This window comes from Oryctolagus cuniculus, chromosome 2 (genome assembly GCF_964237555.1).
Source record: "Oryctolagus cuniculus chromosome 2, mOryCun1.1, whole genome shotgun sequence".
NCBI classification, from domain to species: Eukaryota; Metazoa; Chordata; class Mammalia; order Lagomorpha; family Leporidae; genus Oryctolagus; species Oryctolagus cuniculus.
The window spans coordinates 77,661,380-77,680,212 of record NC_091433.1 but is presented as its reverse complement, the minus strand read 5'-3'; the positions used below and the strand labels follow the sequence as shown (position 1 = coordinate 77,680,212).

Below are 18,833 nucleotides of genomic sequence, written 5' to 3'. Positions count from 1 at the left end.
GTACAACGTCTTCTTACAGGCAACAATTAAAGTCTGAGAATACCAAGTGCTGGGAGTGTGTGCACCCAAACGACCTTCAGACATCCCTGGTAGGAGTGAAAATCAGTCTAAGCACTTCGAAGAAACTGACATTATGCAATTGGTTATACAAAATCTTTATCACTAGGCAATTCTACATAGGTACACAAGATAGATTATCACACACCTACTCAAGAGATAGGTGTGAGAACATTCACAATACTATCGTGTAAAACAGCACAGCAGAAAAAGCTGAAGTAACAATGACCCATGGCACCGCACAGGGAGCTGATATCTTACAGGACAGCAAAGCACACCGACGGCAGGCACACACGGGACAGAAGAATCTTCACAACGCAACACGGAGCGAGGAAATTAAACCCTGCCAAGATTGCATGCAGCATCAAACCCTTTACGTAAAAGTGAAAACAACTGTAAAAAAATGTACTTTTTAACAAATGTGGTTAAGAAAATGATGAAGGGAGGTTTCAGGATGATGGACAGAATGGGGAGGCACCTAGGTGTGTTATCTTAGCTTTTGTTTGGGGGTGGGACTTATTTTTAAGTGAGATACTCAGATAACTACATGAAGTCTGAAAGTAACTCATAGATATGAGCAACAATCAAGAACCGAGGATTCCAGTCATGCTGAAAACCCGGCACTCCCAGCTTACCTTCGTAAAGCTGCGCGTACTGGGGGAAACCAGTCGCCCGTAGCCAATCACAGGCTTCCTTGGCTTCAATTTCTGAAACAGAGCAGAAGGAAGACAGAACTGTTAGCCAAGTGTGTCTTGCCACGCTTCTTGTTCCTTAACAAACTTTGATTTTTTTTATGCCAATAAAACAGGACTTCTGTAGGAAATATGGATAAAGCAACTCCACTTCATTCAAATGAGTTAACCTTGTATGCGTCATTTCAGACATTTAAAATGCACATAATATATCTTTCCTTTAAAAAAAATGAGGTCCCAGCAGTAAGTGACTCCATGCTGCTTCTGAAATGTTGTGGTTACGATTGATTATGAAAATAGGGCATAATGAGTACATTGAAGGGGAATTGAACAAATAATCTGAAGCTTGGCTGGCCAAACCTGCTCTAGTTTTTTTTTTTTTTGACAGGCAGAGTGGACAGTGAGAGAGAGAGACAGAGAGAGAAAGGTCTTCCTTTTGCCGTTGGTTCACCCTCCAATGGCCGCCGCTGCAGCCGGCGCACCGCGCTGATCCGATGGCAGGAACCAGGAGCCAGGAGCCAGGTGCTTTTCCTGGTCTCCCATGGGGTGCAGGGCCCAAGCACCTGGGCCATCCTCCACTGCACTCCCTGGCCATAGCAGAGAGCTGGCCTGGAAGAGGGGCAACCGGGACAGAATCCGGCGCCCCAACCGGGACTAGAACCCGGTGTGCCGGCGCCGCAAGGTGGAGGATTAGCCTATTGAGCCACGGCACCGGCCAAACCTGCTCTAGTTTTCACTTCAACAAATCGCCGGCCAGCAAGTGCATCTGCCAGTCCACAATGGGACCTAAGCGTGCACAGGAAAAGAGCTTCTGACATCCGTGGGTGGCTGCTAGGGGGTGGGCCTTTAGCCTAGCGGCTAAGATGTTGGATAAGATGCTTGCATCCCACATTGGAGTACCTGGGTCCGATACCCCAGCTCCATCTCCTGACTCCAGTTTCCTGCTATTGCAGACTCTGGGAGGCAGGAGTGATGGCTCAAGAAACTGGGTACCTGATGCCACGTGGGAGACCTGAGATGCTTCCTGGTTCCTGCCTTTACCCAGGTCCAGTCTGGCTGTTGCAGGCATTTGCAAGAGAACCAGCGGATGGGAGTTCTTTCTCTCCATCTTTCAAATAATTTTTTTTAAAGCCTGGATGTTGTGTGATGTGTCTTTTGGTGCCCAGGAATTAATCCAGCAGGAGAGGGTAACACAGAGGGCACGCAGTCAGTGACTCCCACAATCTTGGCAGGCTGAAACGCCTACAGAAGCTTCTCCTTTCCTGTGGTTTAACATCTTGTAGATAGTATTGATAAACAGAAAGGCCAAGAGCAACTGACAGGCAGTGTTCAAACTTACTCAAGCACATATTTACAATCCCGTTAACACTGACTCACAGAGGAGGTCCTGGGCACATAATTAGCTTCTCTGTTTGCACAAAGAATATTCCTTTCAACTTCTCTTCCCACCTTCCTCAGGCTATTAGAGCACTCAGTTATGACCATTCACCCGTTTATAAAGCTCTCCAGTGCTCAATGGATCCCGGATTCAAATCCTCATTAAGCATCCCTCCCCACTCCCCCCAGCCAGAGATGAAACAGATGGTGAGTATCAGAATACCCATCTTCTGCCTAGTAACTTTATGGTTTTAAAGCGTTTTTCACCTAGTATTTTATGAGTGCCGTGACCTTTCAAGAAAGGTGATTAGGAAATGAAAGGCCCCTAAAATGACCAAAAATTGTTCCAAAAAAGCTGTATCCAAATGGTCACTCACAGGGCCACTCGGTTAGAAAGAAATGATGTTCAGAATGAAATATCAGTTGTCAGGTTCTTTAACAGTGTCTCTGGAGTTTTTAGCTTTAATATCTTAAACAACAAAAAAAATGTTCATTTTCTCAAATCAGTTAAATATTCTGGATGAGCTAAATCATTCATTTGCCTATGACTTTTTTTTTTTTTTTTTTTGACAGGTAGAGTTATAGACAGTGAGTGAGAGAGAGACAGAGAAAAAGGTCTTCCTTCCGTTGGTTCACCCCCCAAATGGCCACCATGGCCGGCGCTGCATTGATCCGAAGGCAGGAGCCAGGTGTTTCTTCCTGGTCTCCCATGCGGGTGCAGGGCCCAAGCACTTGCGCCATCCTTCACTGCACTCCCGGGCCATAGCAGAGAGCTGGACTGGAAGAGGAACAACCGGGACTAGAACCCGGCGCCCATATGGGATGCTGGTACTGGAGGCGGAGGATTAACCAAGTGAGCCTTGGCGCCGGCCTGCCTATGACCTTTTGAAAAAAGTTGTTTTGTTTAAAATACTGTACCTATGCTTAATCTAAATTTGCATTTGTCTTTCATTTAGAGTATTTATAAATGGTGAACTCAGTTTCTGAAATTAAACTTTTTATTGGCAAAAAAAAATGATGTGAACAAGCAAAAGTTCACTTTCATAGTTGATAACTTAATTAAAGCTTATACACCAGCTAAAAAGCAGGATTTTCAGGAACGGCAGTGAGCCAGTAATTTTACTCTTCTTTTTCTTCATTCCAAAACAGGTGAGAATGTGTTTTCTTTTAAGTACAAAACCATGAGAAATAGATAAGCTTACAAGTATTTTATCTTAAAAATGTCCAGTTGCAAAAACCTAGGCTGTGTAATAATGAGAACAAAAGCCACTGTTCCAAAAACAACCATAGTTAGAAAACACCAAGAGTTGCCACTGTTTTTTGAAAATAAAACATCTGTAGACCTGTAGACCTGACTCCCACCCTTCCCCATTAACAGGTCAAGAGAAGAGTATAAACAATCCAATGAAAGTAGTGATTTTTTAAAAAACAAAAACCAATACCTTAGTTTCATTTAACCTGAACTGGAGTCTACACCCAAGTCAGGAAGGAAAAACACTTTCCATTTTCATTCAAATTCAGGTCTGCAGTCTACAGAAAACCCATCAAAACCTCACTTATCAAACTCTCTGAGTTACATATTGAATCTTGTCTCTCACCATCACAGCCTAATCAGCTCATCAAACTCCCTGAGTTAAGTATTGGATCTTGTTTCTCACCACAACAGCCTAATATGGCCGCAACATTTCTGTGTGGTTTTCAGGGCTTTCCAAGTAGCACCCAAAGTGATGTTTCAGCTCCCAGAACTTGGGGCTCATCTCCAAACTCCCCAGGAGGCTTCCCAGACCTGAAATGCCCTCCCATTGGTCAAGATCAAATGTCACTCAAGATCCAGCCCAAATACCTCCACCTCCATGCTGTCTTACCACATTGGATCTCCACAATTCTATCCAGAGCTAACTTTTACTGAACACCTAGTAGGTTTAAGGTACTAAAGATCCAATGCATATTAGTTCTCAGACTGAGGGCAAATCAGAATGTGTATTTAATCCTCATATTGACTCTGATGTGTGGATTACTACCCTCAACATAAACAGATGCTAAGAAACAGGAAAAGAAGTACCCTCTTGTCCTTACATATTCAAATGCCATCCGGAAAGAGGCAATGGAAATTTCAGAAATAGAAGTTTCTTCCTGAAAGACAGGTTCTTCCCTTAAGGAAATATGCAGCAATAAGCAGAATATATACTATTAAAGAAACCAAACCAAACCAAGAACAGGTACCTATTTGGTTACCTCAGTCCCCTTGACACCTCCCCCAGGCTCATTTTTGGAGACAGCTGGGTGGGAAGAAGTTTTACTCTGGTAGATGTGGGTGGAGGGCTGTATTTTAAAAACATTCCCCAGTGGGCAAAAATGCCTTTTAGCTACTAAAAATACAATGGAAACACAATGAAACTTTTATACCTGGGTTTTCTCTAAGCAAACAGACAAATGTGTTAAGGAGGAAACAGGAAATTTTGATTGGAAACAGCTTTAGTTCTTAGCTGGTTCACAGAGCGGTGTGTGGCTACATGAATGAGGTCCAGCAGGCCCTTTTGTGTATGGCTGAGAACCATGAGGCCCTGTTTACACATTTCCTGGCCTGGTGATAGGAGCCCATCTCCATGGCCTCTCCTTAGTAAGATGAGCAGAAATCCCCAGCCCTGTGGTCTCACGCTGAACTCTTGATCTCAGCCACTTGAGCAGTAGTGATGGGGTCAGGGCAGGAAGTGATCACTTCCACTTCCCATTGGCTGGGTTCCCTGTGGGAATCCTCCGGTTTCTTCCAATCTTTCGCAACATGCTCCATGCAAATGCTCCAGCGAATCTGGTTTTTAAAAGCAATGCTAAGAACATTGGTGGGACTTCCAATCCAGCTTCTTGTTAATATGACTGGGAAGGCAGCAGAAGGTGACCCAAGTGTTTGGATCCCTGCACCCACATGGGAGACCTGGATGGAGTTCTGGGCTTCTGGCTTCAGCCTGATCCAGCCTGCTACTGCAGCCATTGGGGAGTGAACCAGCAGGTGGAAGATCTCTCTCTCTCTAACTCTGCTTTTCAAAAAAAAAAAAGCAAGGTTAAGGAATTAGAGGCATGTATGAAATTCAAGCAGCACTTTCCAGATTTCTTGGATTTCCTGCAAGAGGGCAGACTGAGCGGCAAAGGTTCATGGAAAAGTCGGTGTTTTTCCTGCTACAAACAACTGAACTGCTTGCCTGCAGGCAGGTGGTGCCAAGGCAAGATTCAGTTTGCCTCCGCTGTGGTGACAGAGGTTCCTTTAAAGGGGAGGGAAGGTTCCACTTACTCTCCGCTCAGACGCGCCTGCCTAAGACAAGGTGTCTGACTTTCATGGGCTGCCGCGCTGGACATGATGCCCTCGGTAACAGCCCATCTCTACCCGGCAAATGGGTTTCACCGGGCAGGTGACCTGGAGCAGCAAAGCCTGCCTCAAAGGCCTGTAGCAAGGCAAGGAGAGTGCAGGGACTCTCAGCTCTGGAAGCGGCTAGGCAGCGCCCCACTGGGCTTTCTACAAGCACCAGCGACAGCCCCCAGCCAGGTATTCTGATGCACTCAGTAGAGGGAGGGCCTGGATATCCTATTTTATAAAAGCTCCTTTGGTAAGTTTAAGGGCAGCCAGGAGGGAGAGGCCCTGAGCCAGGGCCTGGACTCACTCCCTCCAGATGACCCTAACAGCCTCCACCTGAACTTGCCCCTCCCTACCTGACAAGTGCACCCTAGTCCAAGGTTCTGGAAGCCACAGCCTTGGTCTTTAGGAAAGGCACACTGCATGACGATGCCACCGTCCTGCTTAGGATTTTCAGCAACTTTCCATGACTTCTCTGACACAACCAAAAATCCTCAGTGGAGACCCACAGCCTTCCAAACGGGGCCTCTGCCTCCTTCAGCTCTGGTTAAGAAGCCCCGGATGGAAGCTCTGCTCCCCTCTCACATCACGAATGCCTCTGAGTTCCCAGAACATATTAGGCCCTCATCCCAGGGTCCCCTGTCTGCCTCCCTGCCTCAAATCCCCCCTTCTCCACTCTATCAGCTTCTGGTTTAATCCATTTATACACCCTGACAGAGTGCTTTTTGCACACTGAAATCATACACATATTTGTCGCAAAAGAAAACAAAATTAATATTTTCTTTTCTTCAAACTAAGAACTGTGACTTGAATCCCTTTCTCTTTGAATTAATAAAAATAAATGTTAACACACACACAATTGCCAAAGACTGGTCTTATGAAGTTATCTGGGTAAAATAAATTTCTACTAGGGCTAAGTCAACCAGCACAATCCATCTATTAATATTTATTAAACTCTAATGTTATCTAATCACAGTGCAGATTTTGACTAGCAACACACAGCATTCTTACCCTTAGGTGCCTAAAAAAAATTCCAAACATCTACTGTGCATACTCTGAGGTAGGGTGGGGGCTGGACAGGAAGCTTCCACAAGACTGATACACCAACTGCTAATTCAGTTTTTTAGGCTGTTTGGCCCCAACAATAGTTGATTCCAATCCATTGTTAGGGGTATTCTAGTAGGGTCATAGTTTTGTTTAAGTGAAGCCAATCACTCTTCATTTTTTGGTCTTTATTTATTTATCAAACTAGGTGTGTTGCCAGCTGCACTCACTCAGGGACAATCAAAGACACAAGTTCCTGTCCTGGAGCAGGAAGCCAAGTGGAAAGGTAATTGACAGTGGAGTACAGGGCGTCTAACAGCCCCCTATCCTGTACTGAGGAATGAATTCGTTTCCTAAGGGCTATTCTAAGATCCATGTGTTTGTTAAGTCCCAAGTGACCCTGGACAGGCAGCACCAAGGAGTTCCCCGTCGGTGGTAAAAGCCACAGTCTCAACCATGCTCTCATGCCCAGTGGTCTGCACACTGGCCTTCTCCAACCCTCCAGTTTTCTTTATTTATTTTCCTTCTTTCACAACACTCACTCACTCTGTTTATTCTCTGTCATCCCACGTTGTAAAGTCCACAGAGCAACTTCCCTGTCTAGTATAGTCTCGAGACACATACATGTATGTATATGGGGATGTGTGTGCATGAATACAGAAGTACAACGTACGCAGACAAGTGCATATGTATGTACAGGTACACATGAGAAAAGTTTCAGGTAACACATTAAGTGACGCAGTCTGCCTGTTTTCTAAAACATTATGTTATCTACCAGTGACTACTCTGAAACACACTATTCTCACACACAGCTTTTTCTTTTTCTTTTATTTTTATTTATTTATTTTTTTGACAGGCAGAGTTAGACAGTGAGAGAGAGACAGAGAGAAAGGTCTTCCTTTTTCCGTTGGTTCACCCCCCAAATGGCCGCCATGGCCGGCGCTGCAACGATCCAAAGCCAGGAGCCAGGTGCTTCTCCTGTCCATGTGGGTGCAGGGCCCAAGCACTTGGGCCATCCTCCACTGCACTCCAGCCCACAGCAGAGAGCTGGACTGGAAGAGGAGCAACCGGGACAGAATCCGGCGCCCCGACCGGGACTAGAACCTGGGGTGCCGGCACCGCAGGCAGAGGATTAGCCTAGTGAGCCGCGGTGCCGGCCATTATTTTTCAATTATTTATTTATTTATTTATTTATTTTGATAGGCAGAGTTAGAGAGTGAGAGAGAGAGACAAAGAGAAAGGTAGCTTTTTCTTTAAAAAAAAAAAAAATACATTGGGGCAGGTGCTATGGTGTAACAGGTAAAGTTGCCGCCTGCAGTGCCAGCATCCTATATGGGTGCCGGTTCAAGGCCTGGCTGCTCCACTTCCAATCCAGCTCTCTGCTGTGGACTGGGAAAACAGTAGAAGATGGCCCAAGCCCTAATGGGGACTGCCTAAGCTAAGCCAAGACCTGGGCAAGCAGAAGTAGGAGGGGGAAGTAGGCTGTCCCGTACAGCGGTCTCAGCACCCCCTAAGCCGGCTTACACAATGCATGAGCAGCTTTATTTCCTCAGACGCACAACAGGTCTGCATCTGATGCCCCAAACTCGTTCTGATGAGTGGTGACAGGAAGAGCACAAAGTAGGATCTGTAACAGGTCCAGGGAAGAATCCACTGCCCACTTTGGTAGCCCGAGAAAATGCTGTAACTATACTGGCTACACCTCATCTGTAAATCCGCACTGCCACAGGCTGTGTAAATTCCTTACATGTCTACTCTGACATTTCCTTTAAGCCCATTTCCCACTCTCAGGAAGACAACCTCAGAATAGATTTCACTCTTACATGACTTTTCCAGATTTCTCATCAGTTACGTGACACATTCTTCTTCCCTCAAAAAAAAAAAAAAAAAAAGTGGGGTGGGGGTTGGTGTGTGTGAAGGTCAACAAAAATTGCTTTGGGAGGGGCCGGCTGCTCCACTTCCGACCCAGCTCTCTGCCCATGTGTTTGGGAAAGCAGCGGAGGATGGCATCCATGACCCAGGTCTTGGCTTAGCTTAGGCAGTCCCCGTTAAGGCTTGGGCCATCTTCTACTGTTTTCCCAGTCCACAGCAGAGAGCTGGATTGGAAGTGGAGCAGCCAGGACTTGAACCAGCACTCATATAGGATGTCAGCACTGCAGGCGGCAGCTTTACCTGCTACGCCACAGCAGCTGCCCCAACGTATTTTTTTAAAAAGACCCGGATGGAGCCCCTGGCTTCAACCTGGACCAGCCTGGCTATGGGGGCCATTTGGGTAGTGAAACCTCTCTCTCTCTCTCTGTGTTGCTGCCTTTCAAATAAATTTTTATTAAAAAGAAAGAAAGAAACTGCCTTGAGAGTTCCCTAATTTGGTAAGCTTACTAAAGTTTTCCTTGTTAAAAACTTCAAAGTCACGTTTAAGTTTCAAATTTGCTTTTTCTTGATTTCTCCCAAGAAGTCTTTGGTTAAAGTTTAGAAAACACAAAACCCAAAATGTTTGCTTCTGTGTCTCTGCAGCCCTCAAACTAAATTCCATCTTTATGGCAAAAAAAAAAAAAAAAAAAAAAAAAAGCCTCAACACTCAGACAGCTCTCAGAGTTTTGTTTTGCTTGCTGATTTTCATGTTTGTGTTTCAGGCATAGCAGCAGCCATGACTGAGGCACTGCGCTACCTCTTGGATTGGAGCTTTCCAACTTTTTACAAAAGAGGACACGGCTCCAGCGTTCAGGTAGCCTGTGGAAGCTTCCAGAACTACTGGTTCTGACACCCAGGAGGGAGCACCTGCTTTGAAATCACTAGACTATTAACTAGCACTAGGGAGAAATGGACACTGGACCTGTGTTCTCTTTTTGTTTTGTTTTTTCTCTCTCTCTCCTACTTAAGGTCTGGAGACAGATACACTGCTTTCTAGCAAAGAACATTCCTAGAAATAAGGGAACGGGAAAAGAGGACCCAGTTTGCCCTGTGATATGATGACAACTTAATAAACGGTTTTGTCTTGCAAGAAGGAAATTTCAGGAGGCACACTCTGCAAGCTTATACCTGGGATTAAGTCCAGGAGTGACACTCCAGTAGTGGAGAAATGAAATCGATGGGAATTCCCTCTGGGGATCCTGTAATTAACACGCTTTTGCAAGATGCTGTTTTCAACGTTGAAACCAGGAAAAGGCAAGTGGCTCACATCAAAGTAGGTGCTCTTCTCTCACAAACGCAATGGCTGTGGATTAATCAGAGCCCAGGAGTGACAGGGTTCGGCTGAGCACTTGGGCCCTGTGCCCATGTGCTGATTTCAGGAACAGAAAATAGCTCCCAACTAATCACAAATTGGCACTTACAACCTAGCACAAAGAGGTCAAACTGAAATGAAAATAAACTATTAAGGAAGTGGATACTGCATCATCAGGTCTCTCTACTTCATTTCAGTCTGGGGCAAGATAAAAATAAATCTTTGCTACATATATGGAAACACACATATCCATCCCCCCCAACACCTATCCATGCATGAATCCACACACACATTTCCAGTGCTCTATGCCAAATATTTACACACTTCAAACTACACATCTAAGAAAAACGATTTGAAATAGCTCTTAAAATACAAAGTCCTTCAAAAATGCTGCAGACAATGTTAAGAAAGGAGACTAAGTGACATACTTTTAGGGGTCCTTATTTTTCTAAGTCTTTTTATTTATCTGTAAAATGAAGTAGTTGCTTTAAGATTATTTCATCCATTTCTTATTTTACCTTAGTATTTAATGCAAAATACCTGGCTCCAAGCCTAAAATAACTCCTGTCTCCATCATGCAAGGTCGGCACACACAGCATTCGTCCTTTTCCACATGTTAGCAAAACTTATTCTACTAATGCCAGGTCCCTCCTTGTTGGCGTCTGCCCTAGTTTTACAGTGTCACGGCATAAGAAAAATAAAATACTGTGTAAATTCTAGTGCTATAAAAGCCTTCAGTCAGAAATAAAGGTGATAGCAAGGAATCCTTAAAAAAATCAACAAAAACCCTGCTCACCAATAATGAAACATTAAGTAGCCTTATCAAAGACCAATGAAGGGCTGGCGCTGTGGCATAGCGAGAAAAGCCTCCGCCTGCAATCCCAGAATCCCATATGGGCACCGGATCGAGTCCTGGCTGCTCCTCTTCTGATCTAGCTCTCTGCTGTGGCCTGGGAAGGCAGTAGAAGATGGCCCAAGTCCTTGGGCCCCTGCACCCATGTGGGAGACCTGGAAGAGGCCTCTGGCTCCTGGCTTCAGATCGGCCCAGCTCTGGCCATTGCTGCCACCTGGGGAATGAACCAGCAGTTGGAAGACCTCTCTCTCTGCCTCTCTGTAACTCTGCCATTCAAATAAATAAATAAATAAATCTTAAAAGAAAAAAAAAAGACCAATGAAAATGGCCATGGGGATTCCTATGTCTACCTGGGAAAAGAAAACACTATTCAATGTGACATTCTCAGCTTTGTGCCAAAGGTACATTATCTTTTAGGGGAGCTAAGGCATTATTCTCTTTAAAACTGTTTGGGACACCCTCCTTTTGTTGCAGTCCCATTTTGTTTACGGTCACTGGCCAGAAGGGGGTCTCAGTTTCCATTCAACTCTTGGGTGACCTTGGACTAGTCACTGAGCTCCCCTGCCTTACACCAGGGAAGAGGTACCCTTTGTTCCAGGCTGCCTTTACAATGTTCTGGAATGTTCCACGAAATGACATTTACAAATGCGCAAGCACTTATGAGAGTGCTTCAACAAGTTCATGGGAAAATGGAATTAAAATATAAATCTGGTGGAAAAATTTGAAATCCGTGCATCCTGTGTTTCTTAACGTGCATTTCCATAAACGTGCATGGGATTTCCCAAACTGAAATACACTTATCTTTCAACTCCAGTTTTCTATGAACACATTGAGGGATCCTCGTACAAAATCCCTTTCTCCTGCTATACAGTACAACAAAGGGAGTTGGGTGGCCTTGGATCCTTTCGGTGTCTATAGTTTCTCCAGATTCAGGAGGTGAGGATGACTTTGAGGTTTCTACATCTTGTATCGTTTTGTCACTGAGTGTGACCAAGGGCACATCGGCGTGCGTGCATGGGCCACAGGCCGATTCACCTCCCGAGTCTCTCCCTCTGCAGCTTGGGAACTGCTACAAGCTCAGGGCGTGGAAAACTTTTGTCCCGGAGACATCCTTTGGAGACTCCTGCAGGAGAAGGAAGGCGCCTTCTGACAAGCTGCAGGAAGCGACCTCCAGTCCTCTCCCCAGGACACTCCGAGGTGGGGCAGGGAAGAGAACAAAATGTGGATGGGAGGCATCAAAGGCATCTGAGGACTCTTCTCCAGGCGGGGGAGGGGCGCCAGGAAAAGGCCCCAAGGTGAGCTGGGTGGGAGGGGGGGGGCAAGGGTACACTTTGCACCAGGAAACCAGGCCTAGTGGCAGGACAAAATCCAAGGGAGAGTCTGAGAAATGGACTTCCCCCGCGTTCTGGCTTCACTCAGAGCGAGATACAACAGTTTACCTTTTGGTGCCCAGGAACTCTGATTCCTGGCAGGCAGGCATTTTCAAGATGCCATTCAAATATTTTCAGTGACATCCGGGAGCAATATTCCACACAGTCAACAGAGGCCAGATTTGCAGAAAATGGTAGCCCGGAGCCTTCCCCAGTGTACAAGACAGAGGCTCCATCTGCCTTCACCGGGACCCCAGGGACTGATCCAATTCCTGGGCCCTAAGGTTACAGTGCCCCGGGAGCACAAGCCCCCCCAGAACACTGCCAAGCCACTGCAAGAACCTCTCGGAACTTGCCAGGAAAGTCGCACTGTTGCTTGCGAGAGACTCTTAGGAATACAGAGGCGAAACAGCACAGCCCTCCTCCTGCTCACCATTCATTCTGATGGCAAGGAAGAAACACGCAGTGGGAAAAAATGCTAACACACAGTAGACCCGATTCAAGGCCCTGCAACAGGACCCTGGACGCCTTATCACGGATGATGGTAATCCTGTAACAATAACACAGAGCCCCACAGAAATGCCACCCACAGGGTGAGTCCATTCCAGCTGGGAATCCCACTCCCTTCACATCGCCCGGCCCCGCCCTCTGCCTACTTCGGGCCCCTCTATCCGCAGTTTATCGCCCGGCCCGGCCCTCTGCCTACCGTGGGCCCCTCTATCTGCAGTTTTGCTTTCTGCGGTTTCAGTTATTCTCAGGCAATGGAAATCTGAAACGATTACATGGAAAATCCCAGAAATAAGCAAATCCTAAGTTTTAAGTAACTTCATATAGTACATCGCTCTTAATTGTTCTATCTTATTACTACTGTGCCTAACTTATAAATTAAGTTTTATGATGGGTATGTATAGGAAAGACATAGAATTCACAGAGCTCAGTACTATCTGAGGCTCCCAGATAGTACTGGATGGGGATCTTGGAACACATTCCAGGCAAATCAGGGGGGACAGCTGTAATTTCGGGTTGGGAGAACACACCACTGGTCACACTTCTTCCCAGCAACCACCCCTGTGTCTAACACACATTCTGTCTTCCTTCCAAGAGGAACCACACGTGGCCCCTGCATTCCTCCAGGTGCGATGGCCAGAGTCGGAGATGGAGACAACGACAACGGTGAGAATCTGCTCTAGGAAAGCAGCTTCCTTGCAATCCCGCAGTCATGGAGAAGAGGCACTTGGGTTGTGTTTTTTTCTAAAAGATTCATTTTATCTATTTGAAAGGCAAAGTTACACACAGGCAGAGGCAGAGAGAGGGAGTGGTCTTCCAGCCACTGGTTCACTTCCCAAATGGCCAAAATGGCCAGAGCTGGACTGATCTGATCTGAAGCCAGGAGCCAGGAGCTTCTTTCTGGTCTCCTGTGCTGGTGCAGGGGTCCAAGGACTTGGGCCATCTTCTATTGCTTTCCCGGGCCACAGCAGAGAGCTGGATGGGAAAAAGAGCAGCCAGAACTAGAACCGGTGCCCATATGGGATACTGGCATTGCAGGCTGCAAGAGTTTTTTTTTTTTTTAAATGTCTTGAAGGCTGTATCCATTACTCCTTTGTGCCTCAGTCCCACAACTCCAGGAGCACTTCTTGATGGAAGCATTTTCAGAAAGCCAGAGGTGAAGTGAGCCTCGACATGAGAGGAATCCTCTCTTTGCCACTGAGTCCCAAGTCAAGTAATTCGAATCACTGAACCATGCAAAGATGAAAACCAATGAAAATCATGTTTCTCCCTGGCCTGCTTCCTAACTCCAGGGCAGGCCTGGCACGACATGAGTCTGGAAGCCGGTCAGTCACACCATGGGGCCCGCGTGGGCTGCCATGATCTGCAGCCCCGGGAGCTCAGTCTTTAACGATGTGGCGATGTCCAGGGCCGAAGGGGAAACATCTGAAGTGGTTTTGAGTTTTGCAGGTCTCCTGACTGTCCAGGGTGAACAGTAGGGTGGCTCAACCATTGTCTGGAGCCCTTCAGGATCTCTCTTTCCCTCTCTCTCTCTCTCTTTTTTTTTTTTTTTTTTTTTTTGCATGGCCTCATTTCCGTCTTCCTGTTGCTAGGAAGGAGAGCTGAGCATGAGAAACTCGTGTTTACAATACTGGACCATCCTGTCCAGAACAAGGCTCTCTTCAGAGAAGCTGGATTCCCTTCACCCACTGTACTTTGGATGCCCCTGATCCTCTGGACCCAGTCACCCTTCCCTGAATAATTCCAAATTGCATATTTACCAGTCTAAGTCATAAAAATATCACTCTCACTTAAATATTGCATCACAGCTTAAAATCTCCTTGGGGACACTGAGGGAAACCCAAGTATTTATTTTTGTCTTTGAAACCATCTCTTGGAATCTCAGCAAGGCCCTGACTGGCTGGAAGACATCTCACTGATGCCTCTTCTATCTCCTTTAAGTCTCATCCTGGTCCTACAGGTAACAGTTTAAGGGACACAAACTTTTTAACTCAGGGCATAGAAACAGCATGCTTAGTCACAACACATCTATTATTCTGGTATATATTTCCAGAAGCATCCAACGACCTCTTTTAATATAAAAACACTAGTAAACCTGTCTAGGTCTTTGCTCTTTGAACAAGAGACTAGAGGATAACGCGCCTCTCTCTCACTTTTGCTCTGGACCACAGGAAAATCCTCTGCTTAGTTGTTTCTATGAGAACAGGAGACACTGCCTTCCACTAGTGACTGCTTCACTGTATCATCGCTCCACTTTTTCAGGAGTGGGATTCCTCTCACGAGCCACAACGGGGAAGTTACAACACAAAGCACTAAGGCTACTTCTCACATCCATCCCAGGGACAGTTGGAGGCTACTTATTTCCATCCTGTCAGTGCCTTCATGGAGCTTTCTACCTATCTGGTTCTTTAAGGTGTCACTCAGCTTAAAATCAAACCACTTTTTTGTTCAAAGCAACCTTCGAAATAGCTGGGACCAGAAACTGCCGTGCTTCCCTGCAAACTCTCGTAACAGAAGTGCGAATGCAAGCAGCATGCACGCAAGCAGTTGCAAATCTGGCATGCCATAAAAAAAGTGAACGTAGGCCCTCACTGACTTTTTCCCAGAAAATCTTGAAATAACTTCCGCACACACATCTGCTAACCATCTGACACCGGTTCCTCAGGACTGGTTCCTCTACCGCAGGGGGGCCAGTGCGTTCCAGGGCACCTCTCTGGCCATCTGCTCCGTCTGCAAACCAGGATGGCACTGGATGCCTCGCTTAATTCCACACTTATGGTCCACAAATGATGTCTGCGGAGGACCAACCTGCAGTCCAGATGGACTCCTGCAGCTGCTCAGATTCACATTCAAGGGAGCTACAGTCTGCTGGCCTAGGATTTTTCCGCAACCCTTCAGCAAACAGAACTTTGGAGGGGAGGAAAAAATACAACTCGAGACCGTAAACTTTTTCCAGGGCTGTGATTTTTAAGAAATTTTTTTCCCATCCAAATGCATCATCCATGCCACCCTTCTGCATCTTTCTGTACTGTATGTCCACTCTTGGGCTGAATCACCAAGAACCATGCACACCACCACTGAACCCTGAGAAAGAACCCCCGAGCTCTTCAGGTCTGGTGTAAAAAAAGGCTCACCCAGAGCCAGGCTGGAGACGGGGAGGAGCGAGAGGGTAACGGGGCGAAGTGTGGTGTCCCACGATGAAGACGAGGGGCTTCCCGTCCGCAGTAATGGGTGTCAGTGGCGCCTGCTGAACGTCAGCACCAGGCACCTCGCTAAGCCCTCAGTCTGCATTGGCTCATTTGATCCCCGCGGCCTCCCCGCGCGTAAGGAGCCGGTGCTGCCCACGCTGCACAGGAAGATCGCGCTCCAACTCCAGCGCACCAGGGGCTGGGGCTGGGAAGACGCCGGACACCGCGCGCGCAGGGGCCGGTCGCCGCGGCCGGGTGGGGGTGGGGGGGCAGCTCCATCGGCAGGATCAAAGGCCCGGCCCCCGACAGGAGGTGGGGACACGGTTCCCAGAGGCCACCGTCGGGCCAGGCGGCGCGCTTCCTTCCTTTCTCCGGCCCGCGGACGTGCTCCTCGGGCTGCGAGGTCCGAGCCAAGGGCGTCGGCATCTCCGCAGGGCGATTCAGGAACCCGATTCGAACCCGCGCAAGACCTGCAGCAGCACGTACCCCTCGCCGGCAAGCCCTGGGCTCTGCCAAAGAGCGGGACGCCCACCCAGCCACCCTCGGCTACCAGACTGAGCGCTAAAAAAAGGTCCTAAATGCCTCTAGGATCTAAAACGTCCTTAAATAAGAGACTGTCGGGGGGATGCAACGCTGCTTTTGGACTTGCAGGTGAAGGCAGCAAGCACCGAGCCCCCGACGGTCCCCGCGGGGAAAGACCCCCAGCCAGGGGGCAGCGCCTGCGGTTCAGTCAGAACCGCACGGGGCTGGCGGACGTGCGCCCCGCCCAGCGCTGCCCGACCCCGAGCCCGAAGCCCCCCGGAGTTCCCTGGGCGCGCGGACCCGCAGTCCTCTTCCCCTCCCTGACCCCAGCTTTCTGCTTCTCCACCCGCCCACCCAGGAATCTCCTCAGCAACGTCTCCAAGACACAGACCGACAGGCACCAACTCGACAAAGCGGGGTGACACGTCCCCGCCGGCTCCCCTGCGCATCTGGCTCTTCCCGGCTGACACGACCGCAAGGCAGGGGTCTAGCTTACGTGTCAGGATCATGGTGTCGGGCTTCTTCCTGCACATCCAGTGCGGCGAAGGGCGGCGGGCGCGCAGCGGGGAAATCGAGGCAGCAGCCCGCGGCAGCTCGGCTCCCGCGGCGGGACCCACGGCGGCACGAGGGACGCGCGCCCTGGCGCTCCTCAGCGCATCCCGGCTCGCCGTTCCCGGCCCCCGGCCACCGCCCCGGGAAGAACTCGGGGGACGGGGCGCTCGTGGAGATCGCCAAGGGGACAGCTCTCAGGGAGCGGGACGCGAGGCCCGGGAGCTGCAGGGAGGTGCGGCCATGGCCGGGGCTGGGAGCGAAGCGCCCTCGCCCGGGCAGCCTGAGCGCACTGCCTCCCGCGCGCCCCGCAGCCGCGCCCTCCCGCCGAGCCCGCCCCCAGAGGCGGGACTGGCGCCCGCCCAGTGAGCCCCTCCTGCCTGGCCTCCGGACGTCCCGGCTCCGCCCCGCGCCTCCTCCGCCCGGGACTGGAATGTTTTGCCCCCGGCCTGCACGTCTGAAGCGGGAAGCGCCTGGGAGTCGCCAGCAGATGGGCCTCAGGCGTAGAGGCAAAGGCCACGAGGCCTTTGCTTGGCGGAGTCGGCCCCGGCTGGACTGGACGTTGGGCCGCCGCGCGCTTTCCGTTTCTCCTTTTCTTGGTAGCTCTGCCCACTTTTTAACCTGTGAGCCGCGTGCATTTCCAGAACGGAGGGGAAAGCCGGCGGTGGGTTGGGCTGGGTCGGGATTCCCGATCTCCCCCGATATGCGTTACTCACCCCTGCAGCCCGAAGCCACCGAGCCGGCGAGGACAGCGGCACGTTTCACGCCGCACACCGGGCACTGACACGCTTCACGCCGCACACCCTGTGCTCCAAGCAGTGCTTTTCAAACCGGCCCTGGGGCCACTCTCCGGGCCCAGCCCCGGGCGGCTGCATGAGAGCCTCTGCTGGTTCCCAAGCTCCCCAGTGACTCTACTTAGTGTGAGGGCTCCGTGATTTAAAAGATCACAATTCAACCATAATTGCAGAAGTTTTTTTTTTTTTTTTTTAATCCAGAAGCAGAATTTTATTCACTTTGGGGTCAACTGATGCTTTCTGCTTGATAATCTCCGGGGGAGAAAAAGTGACCTAAACCCACTGATTCAATAAAGATCTAGAGAGTCCATTTCCTATGTGCCAAACAGGGTCCTAGACGCTTGGGATACAGCAGTGAGCAAAAGAGAAATCTCCCTTCTCTCCTGGAATTTGCTTCCTACCGAGGAAGGTGCACAGTAAACAATAACAAACAGTAAAATATCTGCTATGTAGGATGTTAAATAGACAGAAAGCAGCGAAAGGAAGGAGAAGCGTAGCTGGGGGCAGTTGGTTTTTGCATGGAATGAACCACAAATGGACGAACTGAGCCTACTGCAATTTAAAATCTCATAGTGATTTCATACTCCTGCCTCAGTTTACCTATGCAAGATTCTTTCCTCCCTCCTCCCATATTTCCAATAGGATAAAAGAAAAATCCCAGCTTCACCCAGGTTCCCTAATTTATCCAAAGCTGACGTCAGCTCTGAAGGGCATGGGGGCTCTTCCATTCAGAAGGTACTTGCATTTCCAGGGTGTTCACGTGCTTAGGACTGCTGGGATTACAAAGGTGAGCCAGGCTGGTCTGGCCTTGGCCTGCTCAGAGTGTGTGTGTGGGGGTGGGGAGGTGGGGGGGAGACCACAGGTGTGCAGGAAAAACAGGTGCTCCCCAGGAGTGCAGACTTTACCTGGCACAAGAGGCAGCTGCTTTTCAGGTTTGGGAGGTGGGGGAACTGTCAAAATGCCCAAGCCTGCAGCAAGAGTGCCACTCAAGGGGAGGCCAGGAAAGCACGGGCAAGCCCCTTCAGTTTCCTTCGTTGATAAACAGTGAGAACCCATTTTCATGGAAGAAAGTGTCCCTGATCACCTTTGCCTTGTGATTGCACAGGCTAAAGTGTGAACTTAAAAACAAAACAACAAACAACCAAACAGGAGTATGCCTCCAAAACATACCCATTGCTCTTGTTTGTTAGAGATGTGAACATTGGGGCCAGTGTTATGGCAGAGCAAGTGGCTTAAGCAGCTGCCCGCAACGCTGGCATCCCATATGAGCATCTTTGGAGTCCTGGCTACTTCTCCAACCCAGCTAATAGG

The 18,833-nt window shown here is 48.7% G+C and overlaps 1 protein-coding gene across 10 annotated transcripts in view; it reads right to left on the bottom strand.

Annotated features, from left to right (window-relative positions):
- DLC1 (DLC1 Rho GTPase activating protein) overlaps positions 1 to 18,833 on the bottom strand; it is a 515,079-nt gene that overhangs the window by 30,828 nt on the left and 465,418 nt on the right. For 7 of the 10 annotated variants that reach the window (XM_070068489.1, XM_051832521.2, XM_051832520.2 and 4 more), the window contains one exon: positions 693 to 764. In XM_070068489.1, coding sequence (XP_069924590.1) covers positions 693 to 764 — 72 coding nt within the window. Of the gene's footprint in view, positions 1 to 692; positions 1,110 to 1,470; positions 9,197 to 15,603; positions 15,734 to 16,675; positions 17,044 to 18,833 lie in introns of those variants that run through there. The other 3 variants (XM_008274055.4, XM_070068492.1, XM_070068493.1) reach the window with 3 other exon arrangements.